Here is a 21,842-nt window from a genome sequence, read left to right on the forward strand (position 1 = left end):
CACTTGAGGGTGAGTTTTATTTTACTTAAAGTAGTTTATTTTTATATATTTCGCGCAAAGCTACACGAGGACTATCTGTGTTAGGCGTCCCTAATTTTGCAGAGTAACACGAGAGAAAAGGCAGCTAGTCATTACTACCAACTTCCCATAGTGGGATTCAGAAAAATAAACTGCTTTAAGTAAAAATTAACTCACCCTCAAGTGCGAAACATTATATGAATTCGAGTAACGTCAAACCTTCTGTAGTCAGTATGAATTTAGCACAGCTCGCCCTTTCAGCCGTGGAGGCGTTATAATATGGCGGTCAATCCCACTATTCGTTGGTAAAAGAGTAGCACAAAAGTTAGGGGTGGGTGTTGATGACTAGCTGCCTTCCCCCCTTGTCTTACACTGCTAAATTAGGGACGGCCAGCGCAAATAGCCCTCGTGTATCTTTGCGCGAAATTCAAAACAAACAAACAAACCATACCTAAATTACTGTCAAGTGGGAAAACATATCAATGGTTCATCAGCTTTAATTAAACATTTTTTGCACATGACGTCCCATTAGAGGCCACTGAAGTCTCAAACACACAAACATACACAAATATATAAGACTTATTATAAGACTTATGATGTGTAATAAAGTAATTTTCAGCCCCGATTAGCCATAATATTGGTGTTTTCTGACGATTAGCGCATGCTCAGTGACACTTTCGAAACCAGAGCTAATTAATTATATATAAACCAATTTCATTAAGCGTCTTTATTTTCAAGATGAGAAAGTAGCCAACTGGCAAAGAATTTCGAAAGAATATCATTTAAAAAAATAAAAAATTAAAAAAGATACGTAAAACACGTATCTAATCAGAAAGTGTACATCCGACAGTCGTTTAATATTTCATGCTAAAGTCGACTTTTATTAATTTGTTTTATTGCAATGAACGATGCAAAAGATAACAATAACGATAACAAAAGAGTTAAGTGAAAAGATGTCTGCTTGTTTTCTGAGCTTCGCGCAAAGCCGCATGAGGGCGATCTGTCCTTAGAATCGAAAATGTCGAAAATCGGTACATCCATCTCCACATTAGGAACTACTGGAAAAGGGATAAAGGATATGTCGAATAAAATGTGTTGTAGATGTTTGAGAATTAGAATAGTAAAATAGAGCCCTTTATTTAACCTCTGTGATACCTCTCGTGTTGATAGCACTCGAAGAATAGAATAATGGGTGTAGTAGCTAAACAGTGAGTAATGTTAGGCCTAACAATTTCATGTTCCAGCGCGAAATTAACTTATCTGACAGCGATAGTCGTGGCCAGAACATAAAGAAATTTTAAACCTGATTGTCAGGTAAGCATATATAAATATTTCACATGCTTATTTTACATGTTGACATTGAAGTTACTTTACACAAGAACGTATTCCTGTCACATGTGTGAAATGTTTCGTCTTGTGCCACTTATGCGAGGAGGGAAGGTTGGTAATAGTAGTTATTGGAGGGGATCTCTAGTTGTAAATTAATAATAAACAAAAAGCGAAAAGAAAGGTGTACCATAACGGAAATCTCTCTAGTTGACATGAAACAGCAGATTATTTAGTCTAATTACTGCAGGCTAACAAGTTGTCAAATAAAAAAGATTAAGCTAAGAAATAGAAAATAACAAATAAATAAAGATATTTATTATGTTAGAAAATACATAGGTTCAAGAAGGCTTGATAGAAATGAAATAAAACCCTGTAACCCGATAGCTTTCGAAAGGGGTATACCTTTCTTCTTCAGGGGTAAACTAAACTTTCCACATAGCATGTTTCAGGTTTTCGTGTAACATGTATGACCATCTAAGTTTACCCTTGGGTTACAGGGCTTTTTATTTCAATAGATAAAGATAAATACGGTAACAATGTGTACGTTTTTGCGTGCCTGGTTTCATATATTCTTGAAAAGCGTTTCAAAAGCACACAGATAGGCGATGCTCACTTTACGTTTACCGTCATTAAGTTTCATGTAACGTGTATACAATGTGTCACGTTTTCATGTAGCTTTGCGACCATGCAAGTTTTTAGATAGCATGTTTCTTAGAAAACTTACATGGTCATGCATTGTACATTTACAGGTAACATGTTTCTTTAGTTTTTAGGTAATATAAGTTTTCCAGGCGGCATGTGTAAAATTTTCATATAACATATAAGTTCTCCCAGGTAGCACGTTTGAGGTTTTCATGTAAGGTAAATGAACAGTAAGCTTGTTTTTAAGCTTGTCTGTATCAAACTGCCTAAGTAACAGTAATTATTATCATACCAAAGTTAGTTCCCTGAAGACTTAAAAATCCCACATGGTAACTAGTAAGTGTATGAGAAACGATAATTTTGAATAGCCTGACCTTGGCTAGTACTAACACGTATATGAATAAACGAGTAATACAATGCGCAATCGGTTAGATTTTATAAAAAAAACAAAGGATCGCAGTGTCGCGTTTTTGTCTATTCAACAGATGGCGCTATCGTCGCGTATATGGAAACTACTGCAAAACATATTGACCGAGATTAAATCGCAGGTGCGATGAGAAAATGATCTACCGATAGTTACAGAAGTCTTAAGCGCCAACTTGAGGCTTTAACAGTAAGATCTGTAATAACTGGTAATTACCTGAAAATAAATATCATATCTGTTATCATACAGTGATGAATCCAGGGTCAGAAGATAGAAATACAAAAAAAAAAATAATCGACCATATCAAAACTCAGCTTGGTTGGTAAATGCAAACTAAGAGATCGGTGATTATGAAAACTGAATGTTAGAAGGAATATTGGAATGCACTTACCACTGAGTACTGAAGTCTGTGTTAGGATATCTGAAGTTTTCTTGTCACCTGCTGTGTGCGGAGTCACATAGGGAGAAGAAATGTTAAACGTATCTTCAGCTGAAGTTGTAAACACTAGTGAAGATGATATGGGTTGGTTTTCGGTTACAGAAGGCGCTCCAGTAGACATACGATCAACAGGAGAGGTAGCATCACTGAGATGCCCATCTGTTGTGGAAGAGTAACATTTTGAAAATAAAAATACGACAGAAGAAAATTCAAAATGTTCGGACAAAGCTACACAACAGTTTATGTTTCGTTTTGAATTTCGCGCAAAGCTACTCGATGGCTATCTGCGCTAGCTGTCCGTAATTTTGCAGTGTAAAACTAGAGGAAAGGCAGCTAGTCATCACCACCAACTCTTGGGCTACTTTCTTGCCAACGAATAGTGGGACTGACCGTACATTATAACGCCCACACGGCTCAAAGGGCGAACACGTTTGGTGTGACAGGGATTCGAAGTTACGACTTTCGAATTACGAGTCGAGTGCCTTAACCATCTGGACATGCTGGGCATTGGTTCGAGATGATCGAGCCAAGACCTATTGACAAGCTCCCTGGTGATTCAGCAATAAACCTTAAGGCTTTGAACGCTAAATATCATCTTTGATAGCTGCGATGACTCCAGTACAGATAGTCTATTGTGTAGCTTTGTGGTTAATGATAATAACAATAATAAACAATGAAGAAAAACCTGTTGATAAATATATCAGGCCCGGCATGGTCAGGTGGTTAAGGCGCTGGATGGACTCGTAATCTGAAAGTTGTGGGCTCGAATCCCCCTCACACGAAACATGCCCATTTTAAGCCGTCTATGTGTTATAATGTGACGGTCAATACCAGTTGATAAAAGAGTAGCCCAAGAGTTGGCGGTTGGTGGTGATGTGTAACTGCCTTCCCTATAGTCTTACGCTACTAAATTAGGGACGGATAGAGCAGATGTACCTCGTGTAGCTTTGCGCGAAATTAAAAAATAACAACAAACAAATATATTAAAATTTACACTGCACGTGATTGCATCACGTGAGAGTATTCCTTTCATCTATCTGGCTACATATTATTGTACATTTCATGTTTATGTATTGGTTGGTGAAAGTAGAATAATTTCTAATTTTGATACGGTTTAATCGATAATACTGGGACACAGAATCGCCTCTAATGGGAAAATTTAAGACACTTATAATTTGAACACGGACTTTTGTTTTCTACATTTCGAGGGTGAGTTTTTTGTTGTTGTTTTTTTCTCCTTGTGATTCCGATATTTTGATTTAAAAAACGCCGGATAATAACTTTTCGTAAGTATAATTCTTTTATGGTTAAGAGGTGGAAAAAATGCTGATATTAAGAAATCTGTTTTATTATACGGTATTCCAATAAGGGTAGAATGGTAATTTGTTCGCCGCTGTTGACGAAGCAATTACTGAGTGCTGTAAGTCATTTTATTTCGCCATTTTATGCAGCTGATATCTTAATCTTACCTGCTATAATAGTGTAAAATGATAAAAGAATAATTAGTGTTCCCAATTTTAATGTAATCTTTGACCCAGCATGATGTGGTGGTCAAGGTACTTGACTCGAAATCTGAAGGTCGCGGATTCGAAGGTCATCGAACACGAGTCTCCCCTCTACCGATGGAAGCGTTTATAAAGTCACGCTCAATCCCACTATTCGTTAGTAAAACAGTAGCCCAAGAGTAGGCGGTGGGTTGTGTTGACTAGCTGTCTTCCCTCTACTTTATCATTGCTAAAGTAGGGACGGTAGATTGCAATCGTCTAGCTTTCCGCAAAATTTGAAACAAACGCACTTAACCTTTTGACTGCGGCTGTGTTACACGAGTCGTGTACAGTACACTCGAATTCAGCTGTCGGAGGTGGAGAGTACCATATACGGCGAATCAGCAGTCAACAGGCTAATAAAGATCAAAGCACTTACTTAAAGTACAAGAACAGGCCAAATACATGAAATTTATAGTGTTAACAACGTCAACCTAACAGCACTGCCAGTCCTTCATCAGTTAATGGTTTTACGTCACTTCCAATTTGGAATTTGTCAGCTAAATTATACGTTCTAGGAAGAACTTGAAATTTTAGAAACAGAAACCTCTGGATGAAATCTAGCGTTATGTTTGTGTTATTTCATGATTTTCTCAGATGTGGCAATTTTCATGAATATTTTGTTTGTTGATCTGAGAGACTTGGGCTAATAATCTGCAGAACTCAGCAAAATAAAAATCGGTCCCCTGCTCTGAACTTACCGTAAAAAGATGATGATTGTGTGTCCATTAATCCAACGGTAGTAGAAAGTATTTCTAAATCAGAGGTGTTCATGTTACCAGATGTTGGCTGAACTGAAGTCGTTGTTAAATTATCAATTATATTTCCCGAAGAAGATGTAATGACAGCTGATGGCACCTTTCTTGTTGTAGCCATCAGATCTGATGGCACCTTCCTTGTTGTAGCCATCAGATCTGATGAAAGAGTATAAGATGACAATTGATCATTTTCTGTAGATTTCACCGACGCTGAACTGACACTTGCAACACCACTTTCAGATATCTTTGTGGTAAATGGTGACAAAATCTTTTCTGTTGTGTGAGTTGTTAATGGTATTGTTACTGGATCTTCTGGTGTTAGACCTGTCTGTGAAGATTCCTTTTCCATCGTAGAAATTGGAATATGTCTTAATCTATGAATAGTTGGATTTGAGACTGCAGATGATTTGGATGTCTCTTGTGCAGTTTCTGTTTTACCAATACGATTGAAACTTGTTGGCTTCTGATTTATTTCTAAACTGGTTGTGTTTATTTCGACTGTACTACTTTGATAACTTGGCTCGTAACTCCTAGGAAATGATACTTTTGGAAGATTAGTAGACTGACCAGTTCGTGAGGAAGTCGTTTTGGAGAATTCAACCAGATTAGAGTTAGAATGGTAATCTTCTTCCAACATGTTGGTTTGAGTTGAGGATGAATAAGGATTTGCTGCTGTTGTTTCTTTTCTAGATGCAGAATCTTTTGGTTCTAAGAGTAGTGTTGAATTCCTCGCGTATGTGGAGCTATAGCTGCTTGTAAGATTCTCCATTGCTTCTTTGATAAATAGAGTACTATCACGAGTTGAATCATCAAAGGTTGATGATATTGTTGAAGTAAAATTAATATAATGGGTTGATGTCGTTACATGTTTAGTTGGCATAAAATGAGTCGAACTATGAATGCCTTCCAGTAACACAGATTCCGATGTTACATCAAACTGATAAGACGTAATATCCTGGGGTCGAGATACATTTTCAGATGACGTTAATATGAATTGATTAGGAGTATCTTTTGATTGTGATTTTATCGATCCAGTAGTAGTTGGAGTGGCTATAGAATGAGTAAAAGTCTCTTTATATGATTGCTCTTCTGGTGAGTCACTTGTGACTGATGTTAACTCAGAATGACTAGAAGTAGAATGTTTTGGTTGATATTCTGAAGATTCGATTTTTATTGGCATTGATATGGAATTAGCTTGAGAATATCCTTCTGTTTCTACATCAAATGTTCCAGTTGATTTTACAACAGACTCATTAGGTGTTATTTCTTGTGTTTGTGAGTCGAAGGATACACTTGTTCCTGACGTCGATAGCTGCTTAGTTGAAGTATGTTTATATGCTGGATATTCCGATTTTAATGGATACGTTGTTGTCTTAGCTTTTTCTGGTTGGAATTCTGACGTTTCTCTACTAGTTAACGTTAACGTTGACTGTGATGAGGTAGTTTCCTCTGGTTTAGATTCTAACATCTCACTGGTAGTTGATGACAGAACAGACTTACTAGGAGTTGTTGCTTTTTGTTGTAAATCTGATGAGGTACTTGAAGTGAAGTTTAGAATAGACTCACTAGCTGTCATTTCTTGTGGTTGTGATTCTGAAGATACACTTGTTCCTGACATCGATATTGACAAAGTTGAAATGTATCCTTCAGTTTCTGATTCTGTGGTAAATGGAAACATTGTGGTAGTATATTCTCCTTGTTGCAATTCTGACGTTGCACTTGCAGTTGACATTAACTTTGACTGTGATGAGGTACTTTCCTGTGGTTGAGATTCTAAAATCCCACTTGTAGTTGACGATATAACAGATTCACTAGAGATCATTACTTGTGGTTCTGATTCGGATGATATACTTGTTCCTGATGTCGATAGGTGCCTACTTGAAGTAGGTTCTTTTGGTTGAGATTCTGATGTTAATAGAGACATTATTGTAGTAGCTTCTTCTGGATGGAATTCTGACGTTCTGCTTGCAGTTGACGTTAATTTTGTCTGTGATGAGGCACTTTCCTCTGGTTGAGTTTCTAACATCTTACTTGCAGTTGATGACAGAACAGACTCACTAGAAGTCGTTGCTTTTTCTTGTGATTCTGGTGATCCACTCGAAGTTAATTTTAGAACAGACTCACTAGGTGTTATTTTTTGTGGTTGTGATTCTAAGGATAGTGTCGTCAATACGGACTTGGTTGAAAAATATTCTTTTGGTTGAGATTCTGAGGATAAGAGAGTCATTGTTGTAGTAGTAGCTTTTTGTTGTTTCAATTCTGAGGTTCCACTTGCCGTGGACGTTGACTCTGACTCTGTTGTGGTACTTTCCTCTGATTGAGATTCTATCACTTCGCTTGAAGTTAATGACAGATGAGACTCACTAGAAGAAACACCACTAGATGTTGTTGCTTTTTGTTGTGATTCTGATGATTCACTTGAAGCTGATTTTAGAACAGACTCACTAGGTGTCATTTCTTGTGGTTGTGATTTTGAGGATACACTTGTTCCTGACGTCGATATTGACCTACTTTCCGATTCTGTTGTAAATAGAGATATTGTGGCAGTATATAATTCTCCTGGTTGTAATTCTGATGTGCCACTTGTAGTTGACATTAACTTTGTCTGTGTTGATGTACTTTGTTCCGGTTGTGATTTCAATTTCACACTTGCAGTTGAGGTTGGAACAGACTCACTAGAGGTTATTCCTAGTTGTTGTGATGCATGCGATCCACTCGTTCTGGAATTCGACGCGGAACTGCTTGAAGTGGATTCTTTTCGTTGAGATTCCGAGGTTAATGAAGACGTTGTTGTCGCATATTCTCTTGGTTGCAATTCTAACGTTCCACTTGCAGTTGACGTTAACATTGACTGTGATGAGGTACTTTCCTTTGATTGAGATTCTATCACTTCGCTTGAAGTTAATGACAGATGAGACTCACTAGAAGAGACACCACTAGAAGTTGTTGCTTTTTGTTGTGATTCTGATGATTCACTTGAAGCTGATTTTAGAACAGACTCACCAGGTGTCATTTCTTGTGGTTGTGATTTTGAGGATTCACTTGTTCCTGACATCGATATTGACATAGCTGAAATGTATCCTTCAGTTTCTGATTCTGTGGTAAATGGAAACATTGTGGTAGTATATTCTCTTTGTTGCAATTCTGACGTTCCACTTGCAGTTGACGTTAATATTGACTGTGATGAGGTACTTTCCTCAGGTTGAGATTCTAACATCCCACTTGTAGCTGACGATAGAATAGATTCACTAGAGGTGATATCCTGTGGTTGTGACAGCCTGTTTGTAGTTGATTGTAGAATAGACACATTAGGTGTTATTTCTTGTGTTTGTGAGTCGAAGGATACACTTGTTCCTGACGTCGATAGCTGCTTAGTTGAAGTATGTTTATATGCTGGATATTCCGATTTTAATGGATACGTTGTTGTCGTATCTTTTCTGGTTGGAATTCTGACGTTTCTCTACTAGTTAACGTTAACGTTGACTGTGATGAGGTAGTTTCCTCTGGTTTAGATTCTAACATCTCACTGGTAGTTGATGACAGAACAGACTTACTAGGAGTTGTTGCTTTTTGTTGTAAATCTGATGAGGTACTTGAAGTGAAGTTTAGAATAGACTCACTAGCTGTCATTTCTTGTGGTTGTGATTCTGAAGATACACTTGTTCCTGACATCGATATTGACAAAGTTGAAATGTATCCTTCAGTTTCTGATTCTGTGGTAAATGGAAACATTGTGGTAGTATATTCTCCTTGTTGCAATTCTGACGTTGCACTTGCAGTTGACATTAACTTTGACTGTGATGAGGTACTTTCCTGTGGTTGAGATTCTAAAATCCCACTTGTAGTTGACGATATAACAGATTCACTAGAGATCATTACTTGTGGTTCTGATTCGGATGATATACTTGTTCCTGATGTCGATAGGTGCCTACTTGAAGTAGGTTCTTTTGGTTGAGATTCTGATGTTAATAGAGACATTATTGTAGTAGCTTCTTCTGGATGGAATTCTGACGTTCTGCTTGCAGTTGACGTTAATTTTGTCTGTGATGAGGCACTTTCCTCTGGTTGAGTTTCTAACATCTTACTTGCAGTTGATGACAGAACAGACTCACTAGAAGTCGTTGCTTTTTCTTGTGATTCTGGTGATCCACTCGAAGTTAATTTTAGAACAGACTCACTAGGTGTTATTTTTGTGGTTGTGATTCTAAGGATAGTGTCGTCAATACGGACTTGGTTGAAAAATATTCTTTTGGTTGAGATTCTGAGGATAAGAGAGTCATTGTTGTAGTAGTAGCTTTTTGTTGTTTCAATTCTGAGGTTCCACTTGCCGTGGACGTTGACTCTGACTCTGTTGTGGTACTTTCCTCTGATTGAGATTCTATCACTTCGCTTGAAGTTAATGACAGATGAGACTCACTAGAAGAAACACCACTAGATGTTGTTGCTTTTTGTTGTGATTCTGATGATTCACTTGAAGCTGATTTTAGAACAGACTCACTAGGTGTCATTTCTTGTGGTTGTGATTTTGAGGATACACTTGTTCCTGACGTCGATATTGACCTACTTTCCGATTCTGTTGTAAATAGAGATATTGTGGCAGTATATAATTCTCCTGGTTGTAATTCTGATGTGCCACTTGTAGTTGACATTAACTTTGTCTGTGTTGATGTACTTTGTTCCGGTTGTGATTTCAATTTCACACTTGCAGTTGAGGTTGGAACAGACTCACTAGAGGTTATTCCTAGTTGTTGTGATGCATGCGATCCACTCGTTCTGGAATTCGACGCGGAACTGCTTGAAGTGGATTCTTTTCGTTGAGATTCCGAGGTTAATGAAGACGTTGTTGTCGCATATTCTCTTGGTTGCAATTCTAACGTTCCACTTGCAGTTGACGTTAACATTGACTGTGATGAGGTACTTTCCTTTGATTGAGATTCTATCACTTCGCTTGAAGTTAATGACAGATGAGACTCACTAGAAGAGACACCACTAGAAGTTGTTGCTTTTTGTTGTGATTCTGATGATTCACTTGAAGCTGATTTTAGAACAGACTCACTAGTTGTCATTTCTTGTGGTTGTGATTTTGAGGATTCACTTGTTCCTGACATCGATATTGACATAGCTGAAATGTATCCTTCAGTTTCTGATTCTGTGGTAAATGGAAACATTGTGGTAGTATATTCTCTTTGTTGCAATTCTGACGTTCCACTTGCAGTTGACGTTAATATTGACTGTGATGAGGTACTTTCCTCAGGTTGAGATTCTAACATCCCACTTGTAGCTGACGATAGAATAGATTCACTAGAGGTGATATCCTGTGGTTGTGACAGCCTGTTTGTAGTTGATGGTAGAATAGACACATTAGGTGTTATTTCTTGTGTTTCTGAGTCGAAGGATACACTTGTTCCTGACGTCGATAGCTGCTTAGTTGAAGTATGTTTATATGCTGGATATTCCGATTTTAATGGATACGTTGTTGTCGTATCTTTTTCTGGTTGGAATTCTGACGTTTCTCTACTAGTTAACGTTAACGTTGACTGTGATGAGGTAGTTTCCTCTGGTTTAGATTCTAACATCTCACTGGTAGTTGATGACAGAACAGACTTACTAGGAGTTGTTGCTTTTTGTTGTAAATCTGATGAGGTACTTGAAGTGAAGTTTAGAATAGACTCACTAGCTGTCATTTCTTGTGGTTGTGATTCTGAAGATACACTTGTTCCTGACATCGATATTGACAAAGTTGAAATGTATCCTTCAGTTTCTGATTCTGTGGTAAATGGAAACATTGTGGTAGTATATTCTCCTTGTTGCAATTCTGACGTTGCACTTGCAGTTGACATTAACTTTGACTGTGATGAGGTACTTTCCTGTGGTTGAGATTCTAAAATCCCACTTGTAGTTGACGATATAACAGATTCACTAGAGATCATTACTTGTGGTTCTGATTCGGATGATATACTTGTTCCTGATGTCGATAGGTGCCTACTTGAAGTAGGTTCTTTTGGTTGAGATTCTGATGTTAATAGAGACATTATTGTAGTAGCTTCTTCTGGATGGAATTCTGACGTTCTGCTTGCAGTTGACGTTAATTTTGTCTGTGATGAGGCACTTTCCTCTGGTTGAGTTTCTAACATCTTACTTGCAGTTGATGACAGAACAGACTCACTAGAAGTCGTTGCTTTTTCTTGTGATTCTGGTGATCCACTCGAAGTTAATTTTAGAACAGACTCACTAGGTGTTATTTTTTGTGGTTGTGATTCTAAGGATAGTGTCGTCAATACGGACTTGGTTGAAAAATATTCTTTTGGTTGAGATTCTGAGGATAAGAGAGTCATTGTTGTAGTAGTAGCTTTTTGTTGTTTCAATTCTGAGGTTCCACTTGCCGTGGACGTTGACTCTGACTCTGTTGTGGTACTTTCCTCTGATTGAGATTCTATCACTTCGCTTGAAGTTAATGACAGATGAGACTCACTAGAAGAAACACCACTAGATGTTGTTGCTTTTTGTTGTGATTCTGATGATTCACTTGAAGCTGATTTTAGAACAGACTCACTAGGTGTCATTTCTTGTGGTTGTGATTTTGAGGATACACTTGTTCCTGACGTCGATATTGACCTACTTTCCGATTCTGTTGTAAATAGAGATATTGTGGCAGTATATAATTCTCCTGGTTGTAATTCTGATGTGCCACTTGTAGTTGACATTAACTTTGTCTGTGTTGATGTACTTTGTTCCGGTTGTGATTTCAATTTCACACTTGCAGTTGAGGTTGGAACAGACTCACTAGAGGTTATTCCTAGTTGTTGTGATGCATGCGATCCACTCGTTCTGGAATTCGACGCGGAACTGCTTGAAGTGGATTCTTTTCGTTGAGATTCCGAGGTTAATGAAGACGTTGTTGTCGCATATTCTCTTGGTTGCAATTCTAACGTTCCACTTGCAGTTGACGTTAACATTGACTGTGATGAGGTACTTTCCTTTGATTGAGATTCTATCACTTCGCTTGAAGTTAATGACAGATGAGACTCACTAGAAGAGACACCACTAGAAGTTGTTGCTTTTGTTGTGATTCTGATGATTCACTTGAAGCTGATTTTAGAACAGACTCACTAGTTGTCATTTCTTGTGGTTGTGATTTTGAGGATTCACTTGTTCCTGACATCGATATTGACATAGCTGAAATGTATCCTTCAGTTTCTGATTCTGTGGTAAATGGAAACATTGTGGTAGTATATTCTCTTTGTTGCAATTCTGACGTTCCACTTGCAGTTGACGTTAATATTGACTGTGATGAGGTACTTTCCTCAGGTTGAGATTCTAACATCCCACTTGTAGCTGACGATAGAATAGATTCACTAGAGGTGATATCCTGTGGTTGTGACAGCCTGTTTGTAGTTGATGGTAGAATAGACACATTAGGTGTTATTTCTTGTGTTTCTGAGTCGAAGGATACACTTGTTCCTGACGTCGATAGCTGCTTAGTTGAAGTATGTTTATATGCTGGATATTCCGATTTTAATGGATACGTTGTTGTCGTATCTTTTCTGGTTGGAATTCTGACGTTTCTCTACTAGTTAACGTTAACGTTGACTGTGATGAGGTAGTTTCCTCTGGTTTAGATTCTAACATCTCACTGGTAGTTGATGACAGAACAGACTTACTAGGAGTTGTTGCTTTTTGTTGTAAATCTAATGAGGTACTTGAAGTGAAGTTTAGAATAGACTCACTAGCTGTCATTTCTTGTGGTTGTGATTCTGAAGATACACTTGTTCCTGACATCGATATTGACAAAGTTGAAATGTATCCTTCAGTTTCTGATTCTGTGGTAAATGGAAACATTGTGGTAGTATATTCTCCTTGTTGCAATTCTGACGTTGCACTTGCAGTTGACATTAACTTTGACTGTGATGAGGTACTTTCCTGTGGTTGAGATTCTAAAATCCCACTTGTAGTTGACGATATAACAGATTCACTAGAGATCATTACTTGTGGTTCTGATTCGGATGATATACTTGTTCCTGATGTCGATAGGTGCCTAGTTGAAATAGGTTCTTTTGGTTGAGATTCTGATGTTAATAGAGACATTATTGTAGTAGCTTCTTCTGGATAGAATTCTGACGTTCTGCTTGCAGTTGACGTTAATTTTGTCTGTGATGAGGCACTTTCCTCTGGTTGAGTTTCTAACATCTTACTTGCAGTTGATGACAGAACAGACTCACTAGAAGTCGTTGCTTTTTCTTGTGATTCTGGTGATCCACTCGAAGTTAATTTTAGAACAGACTCACTAGGTGTTATTTTTTGTGGTTGTGATTCTAAGGATAGTGTCGTCAATACGGACTTGGTTGAAAAATATTCTTTTGGTTGAGATTCTGAGGATAAGAGAGTCATTGTTGTAGTAGTAGCTTTTTGTTGTTTCAATTCTGAGGTTCCACTTGCCGTGGACGTTGACTCTGACTCTGTTGTGGTACTTTCCTCTGATTGAGATTCTATCACTTCGCTTGAAGTTAGTGACAGATGAGACTCACTAGAAGAAACACCACTAGATGTTGTTGCTTTTTGTTGTGATTCTGATGATTCACTTGAAGCTGATTTTAGAACAGACTCACTAGGTGTCATTTCTTGTGGTTGTGATTTTGAGGATACACTTGTTCCTGACGTCGATATTGACCTACTTTCCGATTCTGTTGTAAATAGAGATATTGTGGCAGTATATAATTCTCCTGGTTGTAATTCTGATGTGCCACTTGTAGTTGACATTAACTTTGTCTGTGTTGATGTACTTTGTTCCGGTTGTGATTTCAATTTCACACTTGCAGTTGAGGTTGGAACAGACTCACTAGAGGTTATTCCTAGTTGTTGTGATGCATGCGATTCACTCGTTCTGGAATTCGACGCGGAACTGCTTGAAGTGGATTCTTTTCGTTGAGATTCCGAGGTTAATGAAGACGTTGTTGTCGCATATTCTCTTGGTTGCAATTCTAACGTTCCACTTGCAGTTGACGTTAACATTGACTGTGATGAGGTACTTTCCTTTGATTGAGATTCTATCACTTCGCTTGAAGTTAATGACAGATGAGACTCACTAGAAGAGACACCACTAGAAGTTGTTGCTTTTGTTGTGATTCTGATGATTCACTTGAAGCTGATTTTAGAACAGACTCACTAGGTGTCATTTCTTGTGGTTGTGAGTTTGAGGATTCACTTGTTCCTGACATCGATATTGACATAGCTGAAATGTATCCTTCAGTTTCTGATTCTGTGGTAAATGGAAACATTGTGGTAGTATATTCTCTTTGTTGCAATTCTGACGTTCCACTTGCAGTTGACGTTAATATTGACTGTGATGAGGTACTTTCCTCAGGTTGAGATTCTAACATCCCACTTGTAGCTGACGATAGAATAGATTCACTAGAGGTGATATCCTGTGGTTGTGACAGCCTGTTTGTAGTTGATTGTAGAATAGACACATTAGGTGTTATTTCTTGTGTTTGTGAGTCGAAGGATACACTTGTTCCTGACGTCGATAGCTGCTTAGTTGAAGTATGTTTATATGCTGGATATTCCGATTTTAATGGATACGTTGTTGTCGTATCTTTTTCTGGTTGGAATTCTGACGTTTCTCTAATAGTTAACGTTAACGTTGACTGTGATGAGGTAGTTTCCTCTGGTTTAGATTCTAACATCTCACTGGTAGTTGATGACAGAACAGACTTACTAGGAGTTGTTGCTTTTGTTGTAAATCTGATGAGGTACTTGAAGTGAAGTTTAGAATAGACTCACTAGCTGTCATTTCTTGTGGTTGTGATTCTGAAGATACACTTGTTCCTGACATCGATATTGACAAAGTTGAAATGTATCCTTCAGTTTCTGATTCTGTGGTAAATGGAAACATTGTGGTAGTATATTCTCCTTGTTGCAATTCTGACGTTGCACTTGCAGTTGACATTAACTTTGACTGTGATGAGGTACTTTCCTGTGGTTGAGATTCTAAAATCCCACTTGTAGTTGACGATATAACAGATTCACTAGAGATCATTACTTGTGGTTCTGATTCGGATGATATACTTGTTCCTGATGTCGATAGGTGCCTACTTGAAGTAGGTTCTTTTGGTTGAGATTCTGATGTTAATAGAGACATTATTGTAGTAGCTTCTTCTGGATGGAATTCTGACGTTCTGCTTGCAGTTGACGTTAATTTTGTCTGTGATGAGGCACTTTCCTCTGGTTGAGTTTCTAACATCTTACTTGCAGTTGATGACAGAACAGACTCACTAGAAGTCGTTGCTTTTTCTTGTGATTCTGGTGATCCACTCGAAGTTAATTTTAGAACAGACTCACTAGGTGTTATTTTTTGTGGTTGTGATTCTAAGGATAGTGTCGTCAATACGGACTTGGTTGAAAAATATTCTTTTGGTTGAGATTCTGAGGATAAGAGAGTCATTGTTGTAGTAGTAGCTTTTTGTTGTTTCAATTCTGAGGTTCCACTTGCCGTGGACGTTGACTCTGACTCTGTTGTGGTACTTTCCTCTGATTGAGATTCTATCACTTCGCTTGAAGTTAATGACAGATGAGACTCACTAGAAGAAACACCACTAGATGTTGTTGCTTTTTGTTGTGATTCTGATGATTCACTTGAAGCTGATTTTAGAACAGACTCACTAGGTGTCATTTCTTGTGGTTGTGATTTTGAGGATACACTTGTTCCTGACGTCGATATTGACCTACTTTCCGATTCTGTTGTAAATAGAGATATTGTGGCAGTATATAATTCTCCTGGTTGTAATTCTGATGTGCCACTTGTAGTTGACATTAACTTTGTCTGTGTTGATGTACTTTGTTCCGGTTGTGATTTCAATTTCACACTTGCAGTTGAGGTTGGAACAGACTCACTAGAGGTTATTCCTAGTTGTTGTGATGCATGCGATCCACTCGTTCTGGAATTCGACGCGGAACTGCTTGAAGTGGATTCTTTTCGTTGAGATTCCGAGGTTAATGAAGACGTTGTTGTCGCATATTCTCTTGGTTGCAATTCTAACGTTCCACTTGCAGTTGACGTTAACATTGACTGTGATGAGGTACTTTCCTTTGATTGAGATTCTATCACTTCGCTTGAAGTTAATGACAGATGAGACTCACTAGAAGAGACACCACTAGAAGTTGTTGCTTTTGTTGTGATTCTGATGATTCACTTGAAGCTGATTTTAGAACAGACTCACTAGGTGTCATTTCTTGTGGTTGTGATTTTGAGGATTCACTTGTTCCTGACATCGATATTGACATAGCTGAAATGTATCCTTCAGTTTCTGATTCTGTGGTAAATGGAAACATTGTGGTAGTATATTCTCTTTGTTGCAATTCTGACGTTCCACTTGCAGTTGACGTTAATATTGACTGTGATGAGGTACTTTCCTCAGGTTGAGATTCTAACATCCCACTTGTAGCTGACGATAGAATAGATTCACTAGAGGTGATATCCTGTGGTTGTGACAGCCTGTTTGTAGTTGATTGTAGAATAGACACATTAGGTGTTATTTCTTGTGTTTGTGAGTCGAAGGATACACTTGTTCCTGACGTCGATAGCTGCTTAGTTGAAGTATGTTTATATGCTGGATATTCCGATTTTAATGGATACGTTGTTGTCGTATCTTTTTCTGGTTGGAATTCTGACGTTTCTCTACTAGTTAACGTTAACGTTGACTGTGATGAGGTAGTTACCTCTGGTTTAGATTCTAACATCTCACTGGTAGTTGATGACAGAACAGACTTACTAGGAGTTGTTGCTTTTTGTTGTAAATCTGATGAGGTACTTGAAGTGAAGTTTAGAATAGACTCACTAGCTGTCATTTCTTGTGGTTGTGATTCTGAAGATACACTTGTTCCTGACATCGATATTGACAAAGTTGAAATGTATCCTTCAGTTTCTGATTCTGTGGTAAATGGAAACATTGTGGTAGTATATTCTCCTTGTTGCAATTCTGACGTTGCACTTGCAGTTGACATTAACTTTGACTGTGATGAGGTACTTTCCTGTGGTTGAGATTCTAAAATCCCACTTGTAGTTGACGATATAACAGATTCACTAGAGATCATTACTTGTGGTTCTGATTCGGATGATATACTTGTTCCTGATGTCGATAGGTGCCTAGTTGAAATAGGTTCTTTTGGTTGAGATTCTGATGTTAATAGAGACATTATTGTAGTAGCTTCTTCTGGATGGAATTCTGACGTTCTGCTTGCAGTTGACGTTAATTTCGTCTGTGATGAGGCACTTTCCTCTGGTTGAGTTTCTAACATCTTACTTGCAGTTGATGACAGAACAGACTCACTAGAAGTCGTTGCTTTTTCTTGTGATTCTGGTGATCCACTCGAAGTTAATTTTGGAACAGACTCACTAGGTGTCATTTTTTGTGGTTGTGATTCTAAGGATAGTGTCGTCGATAGGGACTTGGTTGAAGAATATTCCTTTGGTTGAGATTCTGAGGATAAGAGAGTCATTGTTGTAGTAGTAGCTTTTTGTTGTTTCAATTCTGAGGTTCCACTTGCCGTGGACGTTGACTCTGACTCTGTTGTGGTACTTTCCTCTTGTTGAAATTCTATCACTTCGCTTGAAGTTAATGACAGATGAGACTCACTAGAAGAGACACCACTAGAAGTTGTTGCTTTTTGTTGTGATTCTGATGATTCACTTGAAGCTGATTTTAGAACAGACTCACTAGGTGTCATTTCTTGTGGTTGTGATTTTGAGGATTCACTTGTTCCTGACATCGATATTGACATAGCTGAAATGTATCCTTCAGTTTCTGATTCTGTGGTAAATGGAAACATTGTGGTAGTATATTCTCTTTGTTGCAATTCTGACGTTCCACTTGCAGTTGACGTTAATTTTGACTGTGATGAGGTACTTTCCTCAGGTTGAGATTCTAACATGCCACTTGTAGCTGACGATAGAATAGATTCACTAGAGGTGATATCCTGCGGTTGTGACAGCCTGTTTGTAGTTGATTGTAGAATAGACACATTAGGTGTTATTTCTTGTGTTTGTGAGTCGGAGGTTACACTTGTTCCTGACATCGATATTGACATAGTTGAAATGTATCCTTCAGTTTCTGATTCTGTGGTAAATGGAAACATTGTGGTAGTATATTCTCCTTGTTGCAATTCTGACGTTCCACTTGCAGTTGACATTAACTTTGACTGTGATGAGGTACTTTCCTGTGGTTGTGATTCTAAAATCCACTTGTAGTTGACGATATAACAGATTCACTAGAGATCATTACTTGTGGTTCTGATTCGGATGATATACTTGTTCCTGATGTCGATAGGTGCCTAGTTGAAGTAGGTTCTTTTGGTTGAGATTCTGATGTTAATAGAGACATTATTGTAGTAGCTTCTTCTGGATGGAATTCTGACGTTCTGCTTGCAGTTGACGTTAATTTTGTCTGTGATGAGGCACTTTCCTCTGGTTGAGTTTCTAACATCTTACTTGCAGTTGATGACAGAACAGACTCACTAGAAGTCGTTGCTTTTTCTTGTGATTCTGGTGATCCACTCGAAGTTAATTTTAGAACAGACTCACTAGGTGTCATTTTTTGTGGTTGTGATTCTAAGGATAGTGTCGTCGATACGGACTTGGTTGCAGAATATTCTTTTGGTTGAGATTCTGAGGATAAGAGAGTCATTGTTGTAGTAGTAGCTTTTTGTTTCAATTCTGAGGTTCCACTTGCCGTGAACGTTGACTCTGACTCTGTTGTGGTACTTTCCTCTGATTGAGATTCTATCACTTCGCTTGAAGTTAATGACAGATGAGACTCACTAGAAGAAACACCACTAGATGTTGTTTCTTTTTGTTGTGATTCTGATGATTCACTTGAAGCTGATTTTAGAACAGACTCACTAGGTGTCATTTCTTGTGGTTGTGATTTTGAGGATACACTTGTTCCTGACGTCGATATTGACCTACTTTCCGATTCTGTTGTAAATAGAGATATTGTGGTAGTATATAATTCTCCTGGTTGTAATTCTGATGTGCCACTTGTAGTTGACATTAACTTTGTCTGTGTTGATGTACTTTGTTCCGGTTGTGATTTCAATTTCACACTTGCAGTTGAGGTTGGAACAGACTCACTAGTGGTTATTCCTAGTTGTTGTGATGCATGCGATCCACTCGTTCTGGAATTCGACGCGGAACTGCTTGAAGTGGATTCTTTTCGTTGAGATTCCGAGGTTAATGAAGACGTTGTTGTCGCATATTCTCTTGGTTGCAATTCTAACGTTCCACTTGCAGTTGACGTTAACATTGACTGTGATGAGGTACTTTCCTCTGATTGAGATTCTATCACTTTGCTTGAAGTTAATGACAGATGAGTTTCACTAGAAGAGACACCACCAGAAGTTGTTGCTTTTTGTTGTGATTCTGATGATTCACTTGAAGCTGATTTTAGAACAGACTCACTAGGTGTCATTTCTTGTGGTTGTGATTTTGAGGATACACTTGTTCCTGACGTCGATATTGACCTACTTTCCGATTCTGTTGTAAATAGAGATATTGTGGCAGTATATAATTTTCCTGGTTGTAATTCTGATGTGCCACTTGTAGTTGACATTAACTTTGTCTGTGTTGATGTACTTTGTTCCGGTTGTGATTTCAATTTCACACTTGCAGTTGAGGTTGGAACAGACTCACTAGAGGTTATTCCTAGTTGTTGTGATGCATGCGATCCACTCGTTCTGGAATTCGACGCGGAACTGCTTGAAGTGGATTCTTTTCGTTGAGATTCCGAGGTTAATGAAGACGTTGTTGTCGCATATTCTCTTGGTTGCAATTCTAACGTTCCACTTGCAGTTGACGTTAACATTGACTGTGATGAGGTACTTTCCTTTGATTGAGATTCTATCACTTCGCTTGAAGTTAATGACAGATGAGACTCACTAGAAGAGACACCACTAGAAGTTGTTGCTTTTGTTGTGATTCTGATGATTCACTTGAAGCTGATTTTAGAACAGACTCACTAGTTGTCATTTCTTGTGGTTGTGATTTTGAGGATTCACTTGTTCCTGACATCGATATTGACATAGCTGAAATGTATCCTTCAGTTTCTGATTCTGTGGTAAATGGAAACATTGTGGTAGTATATTCTCTTTGTTGCAATTCTGACGTTCCACTTGCAGTTGACGTTAATATTGACTGTGATGAGGTACTTTCCTCAGGTTGAGATTCTAACATCCCACTTGTAGCTGACGATAGAATAGATTCACTAGAGGTGATATCCTGTGGTTGTGACAGCCTGTTTGTAGTTGATGGTAGAATAGACACATTAGGTGTTATTTCTTGTGTTTCTGAGTCGAAGGATACACTTGTTCCTGACGTCGATAGCTGCTTAGTTGAAGTATGTTTATATGCTGGATATTCCGATTTTAATGGATACGTTGTTGTCGTATCTTTTCTGGTTGGAATTCTGACGTTTCTCTACTAGTTAACGTTAACGTTGACTGTGATGAGGTAGTTTCCTCTGGTTTAGATTCTAACATCTCACTGGTAGTTGATGACAGAACAGACTTACTAGGAGTTGTTGCTTTTGTTGTAAATCTAATGAGGTACTTGAAGTGAAGTTTAGAATAGACTCACTAGCTGTCATTTCTTGTGGTTGTGATTCTGAAGATACACTTGTTCCTGACATCGATATTGACAAAGTTGAAATGTATCCTTCAGTTTCTGATTCTGTGGTAAATGGAAACATTGTGGTAGTATATTCTCCTTGTTGCAATTCTGACGTTGCACTTGCAGTTGACATTAACTTTGACTGTGATGAGGTACTTTCCTGTGGTTGAGATTCTAAAATCCCACTTGTAGTTGACGATATAACAGATTCACTAGAGATCATTACTTGTGGTTCTGATTCGGATGATATACTTGTTCCTGATGTCGATAGGTGCCTAGTTGAAATAGGTTCTTTTGGTTGAGATTCTGATGTTAATAGAGACATTATTGTAGTAGCTTCTTCTGGATGGAATTCTGACGTTCTGCTTGCAGTTGACGTTAATTTCGTCTGTGATGAGGCACTTTCCTCTGGTTGAGTTTCTAACATCTTACTTGCAGTTGATGACAGAACAGACTCACTAGAAGTCGTTGCTTTTTCTTGTGATTCTGGTGATCCACTCGAAGTTAATTTTAGAACAGACTCACTAGGTGTCATTTTTTGTGGTTGTGATTCTAAGGATAGTGTCGTCGATAGGGACTTGGTTGAAGAATATTCCTTTGGTTGAGATTCTGAGGATAAGAGAGTCATTGTTGTAGTAGTAGCTTTTTGTTGTTTCAATTCTGAGGTTCCACTTGCCGTGGACGTTGACTCTGACTCTGTTGTGGTACTTTCCTCTTGTTGAAATTCTATCACTTCGCTTGAAGTTAATGACAGATGAGACTCACTAGAAGAGACACCACTAGAAGTTGTTGCTTTTTGTTGTGATTCTGATGATTCACTTGAAGCTGATTTTAGAACAGACTCACTAGGTGTCATTTCTTGTGGTTGTGATTTTGAGGATACACTTGTTCCTGACGTCGATATTGACCTACTTTCCGATTCTGTTGTAAATAGAGATATTGTGGTAGTATATAATTCTCCTGGTTGTAATTCTGATGTGCCACTTGTAGTTGACATTAACTTTGTCTGTGTTGATGTACTTTGTTCCGG

The 21,842-nt window shown here is 38.2% G+C and overlaps 2 protein-coding genes across 2 annotated transcripts in view; both read right to left on the reverse strand.

Moving 5' to 3' along the window:
* Positions 1-9,234, reverse strand: part of LOC143245788 (uncharacterized) — a 34,446-nt gene extending 25,212 nt beyond the window's left edge. The window contains exons 1-3 of the mRNA XM_076492043.1: positions 8,675-9,234; positions 5,098-8,591; positions 2,805-3,011 (exon numbers count right to left, since the gene is read on the reverse strand). Of these exons, the coding sequence (XP_076348158.1) occupies positions 2,805-3,011; positions 5,098-8,591; positions 8,675-9,234 (4,261 nt within the window). The remainder of the gene's footprint in view (positions 1-2,804; positions 3,012-5,097; positions 8,592-8,674) is intronic.
* Positions 9,235-9,338: 104 nt separating this feature from the next.
* LOC143245789 (uncharacterized) lies at positions 9,339-18,339 on the reverse strand. The gene is made up of 5 exons (XM_076492044.1): positions 16,371-18,339; positions 14,870-16,317; positions 14,238-14,576; positions 12,681-14,166; positions 9,339-12,211 (listed from the first exon to the last, which is right to left on the reverse strand). The coding sequence occupies exons 1-5, from the start codon at positions 18,337-18,339 to the stop codon at positions 9,339-9,341; spliced, it is 8,115 nt and encodes a 2,704-aa protein (XP_076348159.1).
* Between the last annotated feature and the right edge of the window lie 3,503 nt (positions 18,340-21,842).

Source organism: Tachypleus tridentatus, chromosome 3 (genome assembly GCF_004210375.1).
Source record: "Tachypleus tridentatus isolate NWPU-2018 chromosome 3, ASM421037v1, whole genome shotgun sequence".
NCBI classification, from domain to species: Eukaryota; Metazoa; Arthropoda; class Merostomata; order Xiphosura; family Limulidae; genus Tachypleus; species Tachypleus tridentatus.